This window comes from Arachis stenosperma, chromosome 2, assembly GCF_014773155.1.
Source record: "Arachis stenosperma cultivar V10309 chromosome 2, arast.V10309.gnm1.PFL2, whole genome shotgun sequence".
In the NCBI taxonomy this organism is placed as follows: domain Eukaryota; kingdom Viridiplantae; phylum Streptophyta; class Magnoliopsida; order Fabales; family Fabaceae; genus Arachis; species Arachis stenosperma.
The window spans coordinates 92203702-92225571 of NC_080378.1; the positions used below are offsets into that span (position 1 = coordinate 92203702).

Here is a 21870-nt window from a genome sequence, read left to right on the forward strand (position 1 = left end):
GCTGAGTCAATATTTTGTTCTGAGCCAGTATGGCATTCAGAGTATCAATCTCAAGAACTCCTTTCTTCTGATTTGTCCTATTGTTCACAGGATTCCTTTCAGAAGTGTACATGAATTGGTTATTTGCAACCATTTCAATTAGTTCTTGAGCTTCTGTAGGCGTCTTCTTCAGATGAAGAGATCCTCCAGCAGAGCTATCCAAAGACATCTTGGATAGTTTAGACAGACCATCATAGAAGATACCTATGATGCTCCATTCAGAAAGCATGTCAGAGGGACACTTTCTGATCAATTGTTTGTATCTTTCCCAAGCTTCATAGAGGGATTCTCCTTCCTTCTGTCTGAAGGTTTGGACTTCCACTCTAAGCTTACTCAATTTTTGAGGTAGAAAGAACTTTGCCGAGAAGGCATTGACTAGCTTTTCCCAAGAGTTCAAGCTTTCTTTAGGTTGTGAGTCCAACCATATCCTAGCTCTGTCTCTTACAGCAAAAGGGAATAGCATAAGTCTGTAGACCTCAGGGTCAACCCCATTAGTCTTGACAGTATCACAGATTTGCAAGAATTCAGCTAAAAACTGATGAGGATCTTCCAATGGAAGTCCATGAAACTTGCAATTCTGTTGCATTAGAGAAACTAATTGAGGCTTAAGCTCAAAGTTGTTTGCTCCAATGGCAGGGATAGAGATGCTTCTCCCATAGAAGTCGGGAGTAGGTGCAGTAAAGTCACCCAGCACCTTCCTTGCATTGTTGGCATTGTTGTTGTTTTCGGCTGCCATGGGTTCTTCTTCTTTGAAGATTTCTGTTAGGTCCTCTACAGAGAGTTGTGCCTTAGCTTCTCTTAGCTTTCGCTTCAAGGTCCTTTCAGGTTCATGGTCAGCCTCAACAAGAATGCTTTTTTCTTTGCTCCTGCTCATATGAAAGAGAAGAGAACAAGAAAGTATGGAATCCTCTATGTCACAGTATAGAGATTCCTTGAGGTGTCAGAGGAAATGAAAAATAGAAGGAAGAAGTAGAGAATTCGAACTTATCAAGAAAGATGGAGTTCGAATTGTGCATTAAGGAATAGTGTTAGTCCATAAATAGAAGGATGTGAGAAGAGGGGAAGAAATTTTCGAAAATTAAGTAAAAGATTTTAAAAACATTTTGAAAAACTTTAATTGATTTTCGAAAACTAAGAGTGGAAAAGAAATCAAGTGATTTTTGAAAAAGATTTTGAAATTAGAAATCAAAAAGATATGATTGAAAACTATTTTGAAAAAGATGTGAGAAGAATATGTGATTGAAAAGATATGATTTGAAAACAATTTAAAAAGATTTGATTTAAAAATTAATGACTTGGCTAACAAGGAAAGATATGATTCAAACATTAAACCTTTCTCAACAGAAAAGACAACATACTTGAAATATTGAATCAAATCATTAATTGATAGCAAGTATTTTTGAAAAAAAGAAATTGATTTTGAAAAAGATTTGATTGAAAAGATTTGATTTGAAAAAGATTTGATTTTGAAAAAAATTTTGAAAACTTGAAAAAAATTTGATTTGAAAACAAAATCTTCTCTCTTGTACCATCCTGGCGTTAAACACCCAGAATGGTGCACATTCTGGCGTTTAACGCCCAAAGCACTACCCTTTTGGGCGTTAAACGCCCAGCCAGGCACCTTGGCTGGCGTTTAAACGCCAGTTTGCCTTCCTCACTGGGCGTTTTGAACGTCCAGCTTTTTCTATATAATTCCTCTGCTGTATGTTCTGAATCTTCAATTCTCTGTATTATTGACTTGAAAAGACACAAATTAAAAATATTTTTGGATTTTTAATAATGAGGAATAATCAAAATGCAACTAAAATCAAATAACAATGCATGCAAGACACCAAACTTAGCAGTTTGTATACTACTGACACTAACAAAATGAGAATGCATATGAGAAACAACAAAATACTCAAGTCAAGAGAATTTAAAGATCAGAGCAATGAAATCATCAAGAACATCTTGAAGATCACTTAAGACACATGAATGAATGCAAGAAGAACAGAAACATGCAATTGACACCAAACTTAACATGAGACACTAGACTCAACAAGAAACATACAATATTTTTTGTTTTTATGATTTTGTAATTTTTTTTTTTGGATTTTTCGAAAATTAAGTGGAAGAAGAAAATAAAGGTATCAAAATTCTTAATGAGAATTCCAGAATCATGCAATGTTAGTCTAAAGCTTTAGTCTAAAGAAATTAGACATGGATGGCCAAGCTTCAGCAGGACATTGCATTCAAGAGCTAAATTGATGAGAATCAATCAGCTTTGGTGATGATAAGAACATCACCTTGAAACACTAGAATTCATTCTTAAGAACTCTGAAAAATACCTAATCTAAGCAACAAGATGAACCGTCAGTTGTCCAAACTCAACAATCCCCGGCAACGGCGCCAAAAACTTGGTGCACGAAATTGTGATCAATACTTTTCACAACTCAAATAATCCCCGGTAATGAATCCAAAAACTTGGTGTTTAATACCGTGGCATAAACACAACTTCGCACAACTAACCAGCAAGTGCACTGGGTCGTCCAAGTAATAAACCTTACGCGAGTAAGGGTCGATCCCACGGAGATTGTCGGTATGAAGCAAGCTATGGTCATCTTGTAAATCTCAGTCAGGCAGACTCAAATGGTTATGGATGATATATGAATAAAACATAAAGATAGAGATAGAGATACTTATGCAATTCATTGGTGAGAACTTCAGATAAGCGTATGAAGATGCTTTGTCCCTTCCGTCTCTCTTTGCTTTCCTACTGTCTTCATCCAATCCTTCTTACTCCTTTCCATGGTAAGCTGTATGTAGGGTTTCACCGTTGTTAATGGCTACCTCCCATCCTCTCAGTGAAAATGTTCAACGCACCCTGTCACGGCACGGCTATTCAGCTGTCGGTTCTCGATCATGTCGGAATAGAATCCAGTGATTCTTTTGCGTCTGTCACTAACGCCCCACAATCGCGAGTTTGAAGCTCGTCACAGTCATTCAATCATTGAATCCTACTCAGAATACCACAGACAAGGTTTAGACCTTCTGGATTCTCTTGAATGCCGCCATCAATTCTAGCTTATACCACGAAGATTCTGATTAAAGAATCCAAGAGATATCCACCCAATCTAAGGTAGAACGGAGGTGATTGACAGTCACACGTTCATAGGTGAGAATGATGATGAGTGTCACGGATCATCACATTCATCAAGTTGAAGAACAAGTGATATCTTGGAACAAGAACAAGCTGAATTGAATAGAAGAACAATAGTAATTGCATTAATACTCGAGGTACAGCAGAGCTCCACACCTTAATCTATGGTGTGTAGAAACTCCACCGTTGAAAATACATAAGAACAAAGGTCTAGGCATGGCCGTGAGGCCAGCCTCCCAAAGAGGGTTCAATCATAAAAACATGATCAAAAGATTCAAAGATCTCCAGATGAAAATACAAATAGCAAAAGGTCCTATATATAGAGAACTAGTAGCCTAGGGTTTACAAAGATAAGTAAATGACAGAAAAATCCACTTCCGGGCCCACTTGGTGTGTGCTTGGGCTGAACATTGAAGCATTTTCGTGTAGAGACTCTTCTTGGAGTTAAACGCCATCTTTTGTGCCAGTTTGGGCGTTTAACTCCCATTCTTGTGCCAGTTCCGGCGTTAAACGCCGGGCAGTTTTGAGCTGATTTGGAACGCCGGTTTGGGCCATCAAATCTCGGGCAAAGTATGGACTATTATACATTGCTGGAAAGCTCAGAATGTCTACTTTCCAACGCCGTTGAGAGCGCGCCAATTGGGCTTCTGTAGCTCCAGAAAATCCACTACGAGTGCAGAGAGGTCAGAATCCAACAGCATCTGCAGTCCTTTTCAGCCTCTGAATCAGATTTTTGCTCAGGTCCCTCAATTTCAGCCAGAAAATACCTGAAATCACAGAAAAACACACAAACTCATAGTAAAGCCCAGAAAAGTGAATTTTAACTAAAAACTAATAAAAATATAATAAAGACTTAACTAAATCTACTAAAAACATACTAAAAATAATGCCAAAAAGCGTATAAATTATCCGCTCATCAAGTGCCACCAACACGCAACCTGCGTGCTGCCTTGGTGGAATGCACGTGTCGTAGCGTCCTCAACTCGCATCTTGCGTGTTGCATGGTTGGCCTGCATGATCCTTGGATGAAGACACCTTTGCTTGATGAGCTGAGTATGTATGGTTGCCTCTTGCATGGAGCAAGGTTGAGCTAAGTATGTATAGTTGCCTCTTATATGTATGGTTGCCTCTTGTCTCTTGTCTTTTGCCCCCTTGCATGGACAACACGTCAGTACGCAAGCTGCGTGGTGAACAACATGGAATCTGCGTGTTGGCCAATATTTCTGACGGCTCCACAATTATAAAAATCACCCCAAACCCCAATATTTGAAGAAAACATCATTGCTTTCTCCATATAGAAAATAATTTCTGTTAAATTTATTTTAATTATATTTTTAATATTTTTAATATTTTTGATACGTTTTAATTTTAGGGTTTTGCTCTAGTGATGAAGCTAAGTTGCTTCTTCATGTGATGAAAGTATGGTGGCATTTTGCTATGTGGCCACGTGTGGGGGCTGCAGAAGTGGGGACAGAGCAGAACATGCTACGACAGACGTGTTACTGTAGATGTTCCGAAATTGAAGGAAAATGGATCCTCTCAATTTTTTTAAACAATTGAGAGAGTAAAGTATGATCTTTTACCATTTATTTTAGAGTAAAGTATTATTTTTGTTCCTAACATTTGGGGTAAGTTCTAAAGTTGTCCCTAACGTTTCAATCGTCCTATTTAAGTTCCTAACGTTACAAAATTGGCTCAATATTGTCATACCGTTAGGAATCGTTAATAGAATTGACAGCGGGACAACATTAAGACGATTTTAAAACATTAGGAACTTAAATAGAATGAAAACGTTGGGACAAAAACGATACATAGAAATAAATTTTAATTTTATCTTTCCATAATATTCAATTATTTTTAATTATATCTAAGTAAATTATACTTAATCACATTATTTTTATTTTAAATAAATTTTTTTATATTTTTATATTAACTTATAACTTTAAGTGTAAAATTATAAAAAAAATAAATTTATTTAGAATGAAAGTAATGTGATTAAGTGTAATTTACTTAGATGTAGTTAAAAAATAATTGAATACTATGCACAGTAAAAAATTGATATTATTGAAGGATAAAACTAAAATTTATTTCTATGTATCGTTTTTGTCCCCAACGTTTTCGTCCTATTTAAATCCCTAATGTTTTAAAATCGTCTCAATTTTGTCTCCCCGTCAAGTCTATTAACGGATTCCTCACGGCAGGATAACATTGAGTCAATTTTGAAACGTTATGGACTTAAATAAGACGATTGAAACGTTAAGGACAACTTTGAGATTTACCCCAAACGATGAGGACAAAAATGATACTTTATTCTTTATTTTATAAGTGAGACCAAGAATAAATATGTAAGAGAGAGAGAGCAATGAAGGATTAGAAATTATACTTTACACTCAATCTTTTTTAACAATTGAGAGCATCTATTCCCTAATAGTAGTGGTTAGTTATAACTAAACTGAAGTGTTTAATCGTTATTAGTAAAGTGGGCTTTTTTCGGGATATTTGGCTAGCTTGATGATATTTTTGGTATTGATCTAGTTGGCACAATGTGGGCTGTGCATATAGATAGAATGTGCTGAAAAATAACATAGTTACCCATGGATGTAAACCCAAAATGAGATGAAAAAATATTAAATAAAGCAAAAGATAAAGAAACTCAACCTCTCATGGGCTGACAGGTGAGCTGAATAATCCAAAGTGCTGAAATATCAATTACTTAATTACCAAATTCAACCATATTTTTTTATATATGAATGAAATTATTAATTTTTTTTTACTGCAAAATAAATATTGACACAAGGAATAAATATTATTCATCTATTAAATAATAGAAAAAAAAGTTACCAACTATGCTATCTATTAATTACTACATTAACTGACTTTTAATGTTCAAATCGTAAACAATTTGAATTTTTTTAGCATTCATAGCTTAATTTTATTTTCTCATGTTTACAATTGATATATTGGAATTTCATCTAAGTAAATTTATTCCAAAAATTGTGTCAACTATTCCTGGTTATATATAAATTAATTTCAAATGCTAAATTCATTTTTTCTTTACATGCAATGGGTCTCAATAAAACATGAGTAATATATGTTTTTATCATTTCGGCCTATACCCAGCCTTCTACAGCCGAACCATTCCAAAAATAAAAGGATCCAGAAATTCATACCCACTATCCTTTCTCCTTATTTACTTCTTTCTTTTATTTTCTCTTTTATTTTCTTTTATTTTATTTTTTATTTTTTAATTTTTTTTTTTTTTTTGTCAGAGTGAGAGAGTAGGGATTTTCAAACCCCAACAATATACCGTATAGCCCACTTCTCTTTTAACATTATTTGTCCAACGCTTTACTTTATAACCCACTAAACCCAATATTTCAAGCCATTCCCTTCTTTTCCTTTCCTTTCAAAATCTCAACTGTTATCAAGTAAAAAATGTTGATCACAAGACCATATAATTTGAATAAATGCTAATTGAACTTAAACTGAAGTGAACATTGTAGAATAATTAAGTTATAAGCCAGAAAATAACCTTATACATGATAGTCTCTCTGATATTGAATAGTAAACTCTAGTTTAGATGTTTATCTAGGAAAGCTTTAGCTAGATTACTGAAACTTGCACTAACTTCTTCAGCTGCTGCATACCTCTTGATGGCATCAACAACTTCTGGCTTTAAAATCTCTTCCTTGTTAGATTCATTACACACATAATAAAGTGCTCCAAGTACATAATTTACCTAAATATCAAACGGTAATTACTCAGCGATACATCGAATCATAATAAGAAAAAAATTAAGAATGTAAAGATCAATAAAGATACATGATTTACTCAGCAGTTACTAGGTAATTTTGAGAACAAGTTATTAGTAAGCAAGTTTAACAGGTATAAATGTATATACATTCTAGAGAATCTAACATCCTATGAACAGTGGCGGAATTTGAAACAAAATTTTTGGAGGTACAGATAGAAGATAATTGTCAAAATACTTTTGATATGGACCTCATTTAAGATAAGCTCGTTTAATCTCATCTCTCTCTGGTTTTGGTGATATTGTCAAATTTAAAGCCGTTTTTCAGGGTCTCATTCTAAAAAATTAAAGTCAAACTCATCAGATGTAACTTTTTGAACTTTTGAAAGTTGCATCTCATTTTCTTCATGATTTATTAAAGTAGAAGAACTATCTACAGATGTTGATATTGTAAAAGTTATATGTTCTCCTTCTTAAATATTAGCCTTCCTCTTAAAAAATGCATCAATTTTTTGATTTTTTATTATTATTTTATATAAAAATTTGAATATATATCCTGTAGAATATATAAAGAAGTTAGAAGCACAAATATTAAAATTTATAATATTTATTGAATTTTTTTTATCAATTTATACAAATACAATAATATTAATACTTATTGAATATTTTATTATTTTTTATCATATAAAAAATTAAATTAAATAAATAATAAAATATAAAATAATATTAAAATAAATAAATAAAAAATATTTAATTTTTTATATTTGAATTTAAAGGTAGAGACTACATAGAATACATTAGTTGTTACTAGAATATCAGAAAACTAGTAAATACCACTTAGCAAGCTGCTAATTGAATTCAAGGAAGCTTCAGTCATTGCAGCAAAACTTTTTAGGCATATACTATTAGTATTAGGCTTGTAACTTGTTGATTTGATTATGTTTTTATTGCAAATCAATGACAGAAAGAAGCATAATATTTCATGCATCTTCCACCAGCTTGGTAACCATCCATCATGCTATGATCTCCAGCAATGCCACATTTGCCTCTGTCTCTCGCCACGTCTAGCTCCCTTCCGGGATTCGCTCTAGCCAAAATGATGTGGTTTGCAACCTTAGAACTAGGACTCAGTTCCAGCAGATATCCTTGACAGTGTTTGTTAGGAAATAGTTGACTGTAATTTCAATATGTTTCTGCCATAGCATTGATAACACAACTTGGCTTGGTTAGTGGAAGCTGTTGTTAGAGGCTAAGCAATATCTCCAGAGCAGAGTATTTAGAGTTAGATCATGGTGGTGGTAGTGAATGATGAATCTATTTATTTTTTATTTTTTAATTTAATGCTATAGATAATATAGACTCTTTAGAATTTTGTTGTATTATGTCTTCTCTAATGTCTTTGTCTATGTCTCACGATATACACCAACCAAACATAGCCAAAGTCCATGAGTATTATACTCAGCATTCATCAGCCACGTAAATGAAACTTCCTCCAGAGTTGGATAAGAGAAAAATAGATAACAGCAACACCCAAAATGTAACTGTATTGGCTTGAAAATGCTGCATCATTAGCAAAAATATCAGTTAATAATATGACAGTTGACAGACATATATGCAGGAACTAAATAAACAAGGAAAGTGCAAATCATGCTTTCTTGTGAACTCGCTGGAAGAATATTCACAAAATAATTCGTTCATATCTAGTAAAATACCTTTTCAAATTTAATAACAATTTTTATGGATTGCCAATCAACGTATTTAACTGTAAAAGCGAGTGATCTGAAGGTACTGTACAAATAAAAAGAATGCATAAGTTCACAACTAGCAAAACTAATATTTACAAGATAATGGAAAGCATATGCTGTTTTCATCATTAGCTAGGGTGGTGTGAGTTCCAACAAAATTTGGATCCAAAAGAAAGTAATTTGTCTCCTCTTCATCTTCTTCTCACAATGTCCTGGTGACTATTTTAGTGCATACGGTTAATTTCAAGAACTATTTTAGAATTTTAATTGATAAAGTGTCATAATATTTTTTTTTTTCAGAATTTTGTTCCTTCTTAAATCATGGATCCAAACATAGCCTTTCCCGTTTCGGAGGTCGAGGAAGAAATACTAAAAAATTTGTGGGAAAAGAAAAATTTTATATAAAAATTCTAGATGCATATTAAAATTATTTACTAAAATCTATTATTATGTATTTATGTATAAATATATACAATTTAAATTATTTTTAATATATATTTTATATTTTAATATAAATTCTATACTGATAATTAATTATGCATATATAATATGATTGAATTTTATATGATTTCTCTTTAAGACTTGGTGGTGATTGGTGAGCTGAACCATCTTTTTTGGTCTCTCTCGTTCGCTTACCTGCTTTCACAATATAATATGCAATTTCAATTTTCATTTTACTAAAAACTAAAAGTCCCATGGACTTTGATATGAGAGTTTGCCTACTAATAAAAAATATCGACTAACATTAACAGAAGAAAGCTTGATATATTGACATTGACAGAGAATTAGAAACGCGTCTGCCACATGCCACAGCCATAACACATACTTTTATAGGCGGAGAAAAACAAATGAAAGTGAAGTTTTGTTGACTTATATTATGAGCACGATGGAAACAGCAATTATTATATTATAACGAAGTAGTAGTTCGGAATATAATATCTTCTATCCAAATTTTATGTTTCACACTTTCACATGTCATCATGACTCATTCTAATTTGAAGATATATATATATATGTGTGTCTTTTGCAGCTAAAAATTAATATATCATGAATCTAAATTTTATTTAAAAAATTATTATTAATTAATAAATTATTATATGTATAAACAAAATTTAAATTTTCAATATTTGGCCTTTCTTTTTCTTTTCATTATTTTTGTTATTTCCTCACTAGTAACAATCTTGCATTTATTTACCGAAAAAAAAAAACAATCTTGCATTTCAGGAAGTTTGTGTTTTAATGAGTAATGGACCAAGAACAAGAAAAAGAAAAACAGCACTTATTGACTATATATTTTGTCACAATACAATTATCTATTTATATGGTTTTCGAAATAATTGGTAATTTATTTAAATTTTAAATATTTTACTTAGCACAACAATAAATAATGAAATGCCTTTTATATTTAAGTAAGAATGTTCATGAATTGGATTCGGTCTATTCGCAATGTTTATTCGAATTCGATCCGAAAATTGTGGATATGGATCTGATCCGCATGCTAATAGGATCGAATTGCGAATTTTATATAAGTATCTGCATATCCAATTCGCATATCTGTGAATCCGCAAAAATAAATAAGTAAGTAAATATTCTTTTTATATTTTATTTTAATAAATAATTATCATGTATGTTGTATTATTTTAATTTTATTATTTAAGAAAAGCATATTTAATATTATTTTAAAAGTAAACTATTTAAAAGATTATAAAAAAAGTTTATTGTTATTTTTATAAAAGGCATTATTAGACTAATATTAAAAAGTCATCAGAATTTATTATTTTTATCTATTATTTTTAGTTATTAATTTAATTTTTTAGTTTAATAATCCAACAACATATTTTAGCGTATACTTTTAAATAATAATAACTAAAAATAATAAATTCTAATGACCTTCTAATATTCGTCTTATACTAATATTGTAGCAAAATTAAATCCTTAAAACAATATAAAGTGAAAGAGAAAAAAAATTGTAAAGTATTGTGAATAAAATTTAGTAGTTGTGTATTAGATGTAATTGTTTCCCCAATTTTACATAGAAGGGTTTGAATCAACACAAAATTGAAAATAAAATAATAAAGTATATTTTTTGTCATTAATATTTATAATTTTTAAAAAAAATATTTTTAATATTTAATTTTATATTTAATATTTTTATTTGTATCAATTATCTCTAAACATTAACTTAATCTAAAATATTAGGGATAAAATTAAAAATATTTAAAGATAATTTTAACATAAATAAAAAATATTTAGAACAAAATTAAACTACAAAAAAAATATACTTTACGAAAATATAAATAAGAGTAAACTCTCATTTTTACCATGAAAATTTTGTATACTGTACAAAACAATAAAATTAAAATTGTATCCATCAAAAATGGATTTCGTACAATAAAACTATTTAAAAAAGAGGTAATGACCAAATCAGTACCCGAAAGATTAAAACGCTGACATTGCGGTACTTGACTATTGTAAACGACAAAATGGTACCTGGTTGATTTTAAAATCTGACAAACGTATCCATAACCTGGCCGGACCTAAGCTCCGGTGAGGACAATGCTTACGTGGTCACCGGATTATGCTGACAAATCTTGTTTTAATTGAGTTGTCATTTCTAATTAATTAAATTGCTAGCCTAGGTGGAAATTAGGTTAATTGGAATTCAATTTGCCCCCAAATCATTAGCCTTTGCCCTAATCCCAAATCAACAAGTGTTGTTACTGCTGGGTGAGTTACTGTGACTTAGTGTTTCACTAAGAGTAAAACTCAAAGGTCACGTATAGAGGGAGAGACGTTGCCTTGGTTACTTGGCGCGAAGAAGAACGAAGAGGATTTGAGAGACATTGTTGAAGTCGTAGCGTCAACAGGGAGGGGTTGGTAGTGGCATCATCGCAACCCCAGTCTTCGCAAGGAAGAACGCTACGTAGAGGTAAGTTCACCTTCACTCCATCCTCTCATTTACGTGCCTTCTGTCGACAGCATTATTATCATGTTGATTGTTTTATTCATTGTATCTTCCCTCTACGATTTTTTAGATGGATCGTCTAGTTACCTTTGTTTATCATCACATGGGTGCCTTGAAAAGGGGTGTTGACGGTAATGTGATATACGACGGGGTTTAGTAACTGAGATACACAGGGTGAATGTGGAGACATGTAATTTGTTCTTTGTTGAGGGTTTATTTTTGGACTTGGGTTACCCTGGATACAATGAGGTGTACTGGCTAGAACCTGGTTTAGAGTTAGGTAAGGGTCTGAGAGTGCTTAGGACAGATGCTGAAGTCATGAGAATGTGTGAGAGTGCGATGAAGAATGACAACACTGTACACCTTTATTTTGATCACCCCATTGACGCAAACCCTGAAATCATAGATGAAGAAGTCTTTTCTGATGGTAGTAGTGATAGTGTGGTTGAAGTCAATCCAGATAGTGATAGTGTCAAGGAGGATGAAGTTACTAATAAGGTTGAGGGTCGTGCTAATGAGAAGGAGAATGAAGGTGTGAATGAGACCAGTGGTGAGGTTAATGAATTGGAGATGGTGTTAAGTGTGGCTGTGAAGGAGAATATGAATGATGTAAATGAGGTCACTGTTGATGTTAACGAGTCGAACAAAGGTGAGAGTGGTGCAGGGGAAGAAGCTGCAAATGACGGGAATGCTGAGAAAGACACTGAAGGAGCATCAGCTCCTGAGAAACCTGCTAAGAAGGTTAGAAAGAGACATCCAAGACCAGCCCCTAGTGGTTTACCCCGAGAAAGAAGAGCTGCCGAGAATGAGGGTGTAAATGAGAGTAACCATGGAGAAGCTGAAGCTGGAAATGAACCCACAGAGGAGACCAATGCTGATGATGTTGCTGGTCTCAATGGAGGTTCTGAATTTCGAGAACCTTACGTGGATGAGGAAAGGGCATAGGAACCTGTTACAGAAAATCCAACAGGTAAATTAGTTTTTTTTTCTAGTTAGAATATATGTGAATAGGAATTGCTTCAATTCTCATGTATCTCAACTGACTTTGCAGCAGATAATGTAACACAAACTAGTGGGAGGGACAATGCAAGGAGAAATCATCCAAGGCCTCAACCATCTGGGCAAAGAATTGTACCTGGAAAGGAGGATGAAGCACCAAGGGTAGAGGTGCCTAACCCGAATAGAGAAGATGGTGATAGTGAACCTGAGATGTACCAATATGAATCGAAAGAACTCTGTAGCCCCCCTGCAACTGATGACGAAGCACAATGGTGTGGTGATGATGAGCACAATCAGTTTGAAGTAACAAAATGGCAGCATAGACTCAGAGTCAATACACGAGAGAGGACATGCTCATGTAGAAAATGGCAGCTCACTGGACTACCATGCTGTCATGGGATTGCAGCAATCCAAAGAAAGAATGAGAATCCTGAAGACTATGTCAATCACAAACTCACTATCGAGGCTTATAATAGGACTTATATGTTTCACATTAATAGCATACCGAGTCAGGAGTACTGGGAGCATCACGAAGGGCTGCCATGTTTGCCCCCTCCATACAAGAGGCCTATTGGCAGACCTACAAAGAAGAGAAGAAAGGATAGTACTGAGCAAAGTTCTGGCAGCCAATACAAGGCCAAGAGAAGATATGGACATATAACATGCCAAACCTGCAAAAGGGTGAGCAACACAAAAACCATTACTTATATGTATTGACTTTACCTTTTATGTCCTATCAGTAACTTTATTAATGCTGCTTTTCTTTACTCATGTGTTTTTTGCAAGGCTGGACACAATAGCAGAACTTGTCCTGACAAAGGAAGTGGAACAGCAGCTGCAGAACCAGATCTTGATGAGGATGAAGTTAGGGAGCAAGAAGCTAATTGGGAGGAGACCATGGAGGCTGCACACGCTGCACATGTTGCAGATGAGGAAGAGCTCACTCAAAACCATCCACAAACTCAGCCTGATCAGGTAAATGTTAATGATTTATTTTACCTTGTTGTACTAAACTGTTGGATCTGTCTCCATAGAAGATTTGATTCCATGAATGCACAAACTGATGCAGAATAACATCAATGATGGCAACACTACAACAACTGCTTCAGCCCCTAATGTAGGCACCATACCAGCAGCAACCAACCCATGTGCTCCACCAGCTAGTTCAGAATCATCACCAGCACCAAAGAGGAGAGGCAGACCATCTTTTGTTAGGGGCAATACAGTTCCACCAAGAGGAAGAGGCAGCACCACTCGAAGAGGAATGGTAGCCACTACAACAACTCCAACTCCAGCACAAAATGCAGCAGCTGCACCACCACCCCTGCTCAACCTAGTCTTGTCAGTCCTGATGTTGGGCCTAGATCTCAAATTCCTGCATCTCCATCCAATGTTGGGCCTCAGCCGCAAGGTCCATTACTTAGGCCCAGTCTTCAGGCCCAACCTACAGCACCATTTAGGCTCCCAACTGTGACTAGGGAGACCATGGCAGCAGCAAGCCCAGCCACCCAAAGCAGGTTCACAGGCTTCATGCCCACCCCATCCTTGAAGAAGAAAAAGCCATCCGGACCACCACCATCAATGCCATCAACAAATGACAAGAAATGAGTTTAGATTCTTGGATTTTTTAGTTTGTTGTTATTTGCATTTTGGACATGATTTACTTAAAATGCACCCAACTGCCATTATGGCATGTAAGTGCTAACCTAGTGTTTCTGTGTTTTGTTACTGTCATCTTGGGTCTGTAGCAGTTACTATGAACATGTGTCATTTTGGTTGTCTTATTTGGGGCCTGAACTTTGTTACTCTAAATACTTAATGGTTATAAGTGGATGTTATTTTGGTGTTTTATTCAGTTTATGTTTAGAAAACTACTTGACATGGCTTACACAGACTCCATGTATCTTGGTCAAATCACAACAACAACAACTCAATCAAAGCACAACAAGAACACATCATACATTAATTTATCTCAATTACATTGAGGACAAGATTACAAAATTCCAATCTCTGACTGTTATACTATTATAATCTACAATGTCTACCTACTTAGCCACCATAAACATAGTCAAAGCCACATTTAACCCAATCAAAATACACATAAAAATTAGCCACAACTCAACCCTCTTCAAATTCTCTTTCATGTCATTCACCACAGACAGTACCATCATTATCCTTTGAATTTTCTGGCCATCCCCACAGTCAACATTGATTCTGCCTTTCTTTTTGGGTTCTGATTTGCCTAGCATATTACTATTCTCTGAAGAAACTTCTCCTTCCACGCATTCCGCTTGTATTTCATCCAACCATTGGAAATACGCGCAACGCGTTTCTGTGTTCTGGCACAACACGAAGAGTTCAAACATCAGAGAATAATCAAAATCTAAAAATGAATAAGAACAGACGATACAATACGAAGGGATATTATTCTACTTCCTCACATATTCATCACAATTCCAGTCTTACCTTCCACAGAGGGCAGCGTAGAAACCATCTATCAGGGTTGCTACTTGTCTTCGACTTCAACGGAACCACTGGAAGGGGACAAAAGCAACAGCCATCGTAACTTTTACTCACAATGCCCGAAGCACCATCCACGTCGCAGGCTTGCATCGAGGGCTGCCTTCTCAGCGTTGCAGATTTTCCACGAGCCCTTGCAGAATGCATCTTCCAATCTTGGATCCCCTACTGCGAATGAACGAACAGAGAGCGTTGTTGATTTGGGATTAGGGCAAAGGCTAATGATTTGGGGGCAAATTGAATTCCAATTAACCTAATTTCCACCTAGGCTAGCAATTTAATTAATTAGAAATGACAACTCAATTAAAACAAGATTTGTCAGCATAATCCGGTGACCACGTAAGCATTGTCCTCACCAGAGCTTAGGTCCGGCCAGGTTATGGATACGTTTGTCAGATTTTAAAATCAACCAGGTACCATTTTGTCGTTTACAATAGTCAGGTACCGCAATGTCAGCGTTTTAATCTTTCGGGTACTGATTTGGTCATTACCTCTTTAAAAAATTATCCAAAAATTCCAAATTTACCCTTATTAGCTTAACCTAACTCATCCTAACCTAACCCACCAGTGCCAATGATGGATCGAAGAAGTCTGCAGTCGTGCCCTGCCGGCGAAAGCCCATGCTCTGCCGTTGCGCAAATCACTCCAGATCGATAACTCCGCCAAAGGCAACAACAACATCCGCAGTATGTTCGCGTTCAATTCGACGCTGCTTCTGCAGCACACCAATTCAGCATCGAGGAACATGTTCTTGTCGGCATTCTTGCTGAAGGAAAAAGCAGCTTCTGTTTCTGTGTCTGGATCTGAATCGCTTCCCCTCGAGTTGCTGAGGATTGCGGTGGCTGTGTCAAGAACATTATTCTTTGCGCTGCGAGCGAGAGGGGAGGAGACGCTGCAGATTTGGAACTGAAAAAAGAACAATGATATGTGGATGCATAGGAACAAGCTCAAAATTGCAATTTTTTGGCATAGTATGACATCACGCGATAGAGTTTACAGCGCAATTAAAGTTGGATTCGTGCTAGAAATTGGCCATTTTTCACGTTTTTGTAAAACTAAATTATTGGGAGGATAATAGTAGTAGAGAAAAGAAGACAACAACTGTGATAATTGTGGTGATAATAATACTGATAGTTGTAATAAATGTAAATAAAAATTGAAAAAAAATTTAATGACAATAAAAGGTTAGGAATTATGATGGATTAGGTTAAGTTAACAAAGATAGTTTAAGATTTTTGAATAATTTTTTAGAATTTAAATAATTTTATTTGTACAAAATTCATTAATGGATACAAATTTTAGGAAACATTTCAAGTACACCAGGGAACACCGGTGCATCAGCTATTTTAATTGTTGATTTTAATTAATATATTATATATATTTTTTATAATTTAGATCAACGGTTAAAATAACTAGTACACCGGTACTCCCAGTGCACTTGAAATGCTTCCCAAATTTTATTACTTCGTGAGTAAATTTATAAGCATACAAAATTTGTATGGATAAAAATAATAGTTTATTCCTACAAATAATAAGACCATTGTTTCCCGAATTCTATAAATATTCTTTCTCAAACAAGTGTCCCACTCGCACAAGCAAAGTTGGTGAGCTAAACCCGAAATCATTTGTCTCTTCATCTTCAATTTCTTCTTCTACTTCTTCTTCTTCTTCTTACACAAAACACAATCTTCATTCAAATTCAATTCTCACACTAAAAAATCTCTGGCTGAAACACCACCAACAACTAACACTTTCTCTTTGCATTTGACTCATGGCTGAAGTGCCACCTTCACCACAAGAAGTCCACATAAGGGTCAACTCTAAGAGAACCAGCAGCAACAGCAACAACAATACGGTGCACCCAGTGGAGGTAGCACCACCTGCACCTGCACCTGCACCTGCACCAGCACCAGCACCAGCTGGATCATTCATTGAGGTGAAGCATTACAAGAAGTGGTTCCCATGGTTGATACCTTTGTTCGTTGTTGCAAACACCTTTGTGTTCGTTATCACCATGTATGTCAATAACTGCCCCAAGAATTCTGCTTCTTGCATTGCCACCTTCTTGGGCCGCTTCTCCTTTCAGCCTTTCAAAGAGAATCCCCTCTTGGGACCTTCATCATTGACGTGCGTTTTTCTTCTTCTTTTTTTTTTTTAATTAATTGTTTTTGTTTATCCTACTAGCTCATGTGATTTTTTTTTTGTCTTCATTTCCCCCCTTTGTTGGCATGAAATTTAGGTTATGTTTGATTGGGATAATGATAGGGTTGAGTTGAAATTTACATGGATGATAGAATCTAAACTTATGAAAATTTTTGTGGATGAGATTCATGTGTAATTTTATATATCAAACTCTTTTATGAAAATTTTCACTGCTTATGAAAATTTTATATATCAAACTTAATTTATGCAATCAAACTGTTTAAATTGCAATCTGCAATGGCAATTGTTGCTGTAATATTGCTGTTATGGTTTTCTTTTGTTATTTTCTCTTAAATAAATTGGGGATTATTGTTGCTGTGGCTGAGGAATTGGTGCTTGTTTATGATTTCTTAGGCTTCAGAAGATGGGGGCTCTTGATGTGGATAGAGTGGTTCATAGACACCAGGGTTGGCGCCTCATCACTTGTATGTGGCTTCATGGTGGTGTTTTCCATCTATTGGCAAACATGTTGGGTATTCTAATCATTGGCATTCGGCTTGAGCAGGAATTTGGATTCGGTATGGTTAACATATTCAAAATTACTAAGACCTTGGATTTATTTGTTTGTTTCTCCGTTTTCTGTACCTTGCAATCATCAGGTTTTAAGACAAAAAAAATGAGTTTTGCCTTCTCTTATTCTGATACTCTAGGTTTGTACTTCTTCCATGGTTTTGAGTAGAGAGGTATATAGATAAGGAAAAAGACAGTACTAAGATTAGTTTTCAAAAGTTGTCAACAAATACAGCTTAAGACCAGCCTTAAGAGTAAGACTTCACATGATAGTCTCTGGGGCCTGGACTTAAAGTCACAAATTATAAGTATTAACATTCAAATATCTGATTTGAGGAATAATGTGAATACAGTACTGTTTCTCATCTGATAAATTGATCAAAATGGTACAAAATGCAGTTCCTTCGATTTCGGGTGTCCTCCAGGAACTTTGATTTCCTGATTTGATTTTTTATTATTTGTGCTATCTCTAAATTGTTGACCAATTCCTGTGTTACAGTGCTTGTTGGGTTGCTATTTGTCATTTCTGGATTCGGGGGGAGCTTGCTTTCTGCACTTTTCATTCAGTCAAACATCTCTGTTGGCGCTTCCGGTGCACTTTTTGGTTTGCTAGGAGGCATGCTTTCAGAACTCATTACTAACTGGTCTATATATGATAATAAGGTGCTTATTGAATGTATCAAAGTTGAACTATGAGTATCTTAATCAAGGGGATAGATTTGTGCTCTTTAAAACAAAATATTGACAATCATGGCATCCTGTCGTGTGCAGCTAGCAGCACTCTTCACCCTTGTTGTCATCATTGTCGTCAACCTAGCAGTGGGGATTCTCCCACATGTGGACAATTTTGCCCATATTGGCGGCTTTCTCACCGGATTTCTTCTCGGATTTGTGTTTTTGATACGCCCACAGTTCGGGTGGGTTAACCAAAGATATGCTCCGATACAATATTCTCCAGGACGAAGTAAGCCTAAATTCAAGAAGTATCAATGCATATTATGGGTCCTTTCACTGGTCATCATAATTGCTGGGTAAGCATCTGAAGTGTAACCTTTTTCTTAGATCAAGTTGCTCTAGCATAAGTATCTGAAAAGGAAATAGTTGAACAATATTTACCATATTTATATAGATAATGAGACCAGGGCTCAATTCAATTATCTGGGTTGGTTCATTTTTGTGAATGGTTTTGTTTTGGTTTCTACTGCACTAAAAGGAAATTAGGAAAAGACATTCATCATGGAGAATTGATGAACCTAGTTATTTTCTGTAGGCAGAATATAAAAAAGGATACAAAACCTTCCTAAATCTTAAATTCCGTTTATGGTTTATTGGGCATTAAAACTTTTATGATCTTACATTCTTCATTGCTTAGTAAACAGTTTTACAATTATTTATTTCTTACCAAAGTTTCTTTCCGGCTATTAATAAGATATTTGTCTACATGTGTTAAAGAATAGCTAAATTGATTTAGTGTTGAATAAGAACAGCTACTGTGACAATTTGAGCCTCATAGGGTCGAAGAGGACCCAATTTGATTGAGAGCGGCTTAAACATAATGGTTAACTTGGAAAGTTTTTCCTATTATTATCTATAAATGCTAGGTCATTGATTTCCAGCTAGAAAACTGTATAAGGAAGTCAGCAAAACAGATAGTACCTTAAGGAGCATTAAAAATGATAGTTTGTCCTTTCTTTTCATCTTCCAAAGCTTATGGCATAGTTGGATATTGGTTAAAATTTTTAAAACCATGGTTTGAGATCAAAGCTACTGTATAGGAGCTTTTGTCCGAACCATCATTTAGAGAATTCCAACCCGGAAACAAAACATGCTATCAGGTCCTTGTTAATCTCAGTTATGAAAATTATATTGTAAAGTAATGCTTTCAGGAAGGTTTAGGAAGTATTTTAGTTGAGTTCCTCAACAAAATCTTGTTAGAAAAGGAGCAAACTTATGTACTAGTTGTTACTAGCTGTATTGTGTATAAAGGATGCATTGCTCATTTAGTTAACCAAGAGCGATCAAATCATTTTAGTTGCTTAAATAATAATACTATACAAGAATTCAAAACTGAGCTAACCGTGGCAGAAATCCTCAGGTATTAGTGCTGTTCTCTGTTTGGTGCCTCTGCGACAATCGTTAATAATTGATTTTTAGTTACATCTCCTGAACCTATTCTTAAGTTGAATGAGGACTAACCAGGGAGAATCATAGCCAGGATCTGTTAAAAGAATTTTCTATTCTAACAAAACAAAGCAATCTAATGTTAGTACTAAACTTAAATCCTTTACTAAAATATGCATGTATATGTGAAACCCAGTGTTTGTCACTACATTGCAACTTCTGTCTAGTCACTCATCTTAAATGCATCCATGCTTTTCTTTTCACCCAGTTCTCTGTTCTGAATTTAATTCTGTTTATATTAAATTGTCTATGTGATAGACTTTCTGTTGGCCTGGTTGCACTTCTTCATGGTGTTGATGCAAATGATCACTGCTCCTGGTGCCATTATCTGTCTTGTGTCCCAACTTCAAAATGGAGCTGCAACACAAAGGCTGCATCTTGTTCGGTAATGAACTTTACACAAAACTCTAGGCATAATATCTCAATGACATTTATTATAAGACCTATTGACTTTATTCTTTTTCTTCCTCTTTTTTTTTTAAAAAAATCAATATAAAAATACTCACTGTTTTACGAGTTGTTAGTGCATCTTTAACTCCCTTTCATGTAAATAGATGAGTATATGAATAAAAATTGATTGAAGTGAATTGATGCAAAGTTAGGGATGAGATCAGTTATTTACAAGTGCGTGATACATATAATTACTAAATAATGAGTTAAGGTCAAAAGGATGATCTAATGATGATAGACTAGTTAACTAACAATGACTAACTTCATTTATTTGAATAATATCAGTAAAAACATAACGTTTTTTTCACTTCCTGATTTGACGTTGAAAAGCTTGCAAAACTTTTCAAAGAATTGAGGCAATCTTAAACAACTTTATTGTATTATGAATTCTAAAGAATTCGTAGAACCATATGATCATTACCCATTACCTAGACAAATATTTCATTACAAAGTACCTCTTATGATCAAAGATGGCTCTGCTCTTGATTTTAACCATTTAATATGTCATGATGCTGCTGTGATTATGTGTTTTGTGGTTTTGTCTTGGATATTGATGCTGTTGTAAAACCAAAATTGCAGACAACCCAGCTCGGCAACCAGCTGAACGTAACATGCTCGAGCAACGGTAAGTCCGGCGTATACTACATGCAAAATCCAACAGATTCCAAGATCCAACAATTGTGTACTCAGCTTTGTAGTTAGAGGTTTCGAGAAGAAATGGCTGATGGTAGGAGAAATATTCTTTTCTTCAGATTAGTGTTTCGGTTCTCATGAGATAACAATACTATTCACTCATACTTGATTTGTTTCTCTCTTTTTGTGTACATAATACTTGTTGATTTGCATTCTTTGCCCCACCTATTGTATTCTCAGGATCATTTGTATTATATATTGAATGGAAAAGAAAAAAGGGATCCAAACTGTTTGATGTAGATCCAATATATTGTTTTCTGGTTCCTTTATTATGTCATGTTGACTGCTGAGTTCTAATGATTTTGAACTTCTAATAATCTCTTTGCACACCTGCATTTTCTAATACTTCTTTACCTTTGATGTCATTAGCTTGTTTATAAAAAAATGCTTTACTCTTAATTCAAAAGGTAATTAATATAGATAATTTAAATTTGGAACCTTACTATTGTCAAAGATGGGTTTTAAGCTTAGTTATCATGCTTGTGTTATGTTCAATGTCTCTAATGCTCTTCTACCTACTTATTACTCATTATGCTCTTATAGCCTCCATTAGGGATCTCCTCTTAAGATAATGGTTGGGCCTTTTCCAACTTATTAAGGTATTTAGAGAAGCTAATGGTTGTGTTGATTAGATTCACCAAGAGTGAACATGGCTTGCCATTAGGGTTGTCCTTTT

General features: G+C 34.7%; 1 protein-coding gene across 1 annotated transcript; it reads left to right on the plus strand.

The window, feature by feature from the left end:
* The first annotated feature begins 16752 nt into the window (after positions 1–16752).
* On the plus strand, positions 16753–21433 carry LOC130961945 (RHOMBOID-like protein 1). The gene is made up of 6 exons (XM_057887995.1): positions 16753–17285; positions 17715–17878; positions 18370–18533; positions 18642–18901; positions 20310–20436; positions 21081–21433. The coding sequence occupies exons 1-6, from the start codon at positions 16930–16932 to the stop codon at positions 21201–21203; spliced, it is 1194 nt and encodes a 397-aa protein (XP_057743978.1). The 5' UTR covers positions 16753–16929; the 3' UTR covers positions 21204–21433.
* Positions 21434–21870: the final 437 nt, after the last annotated feature.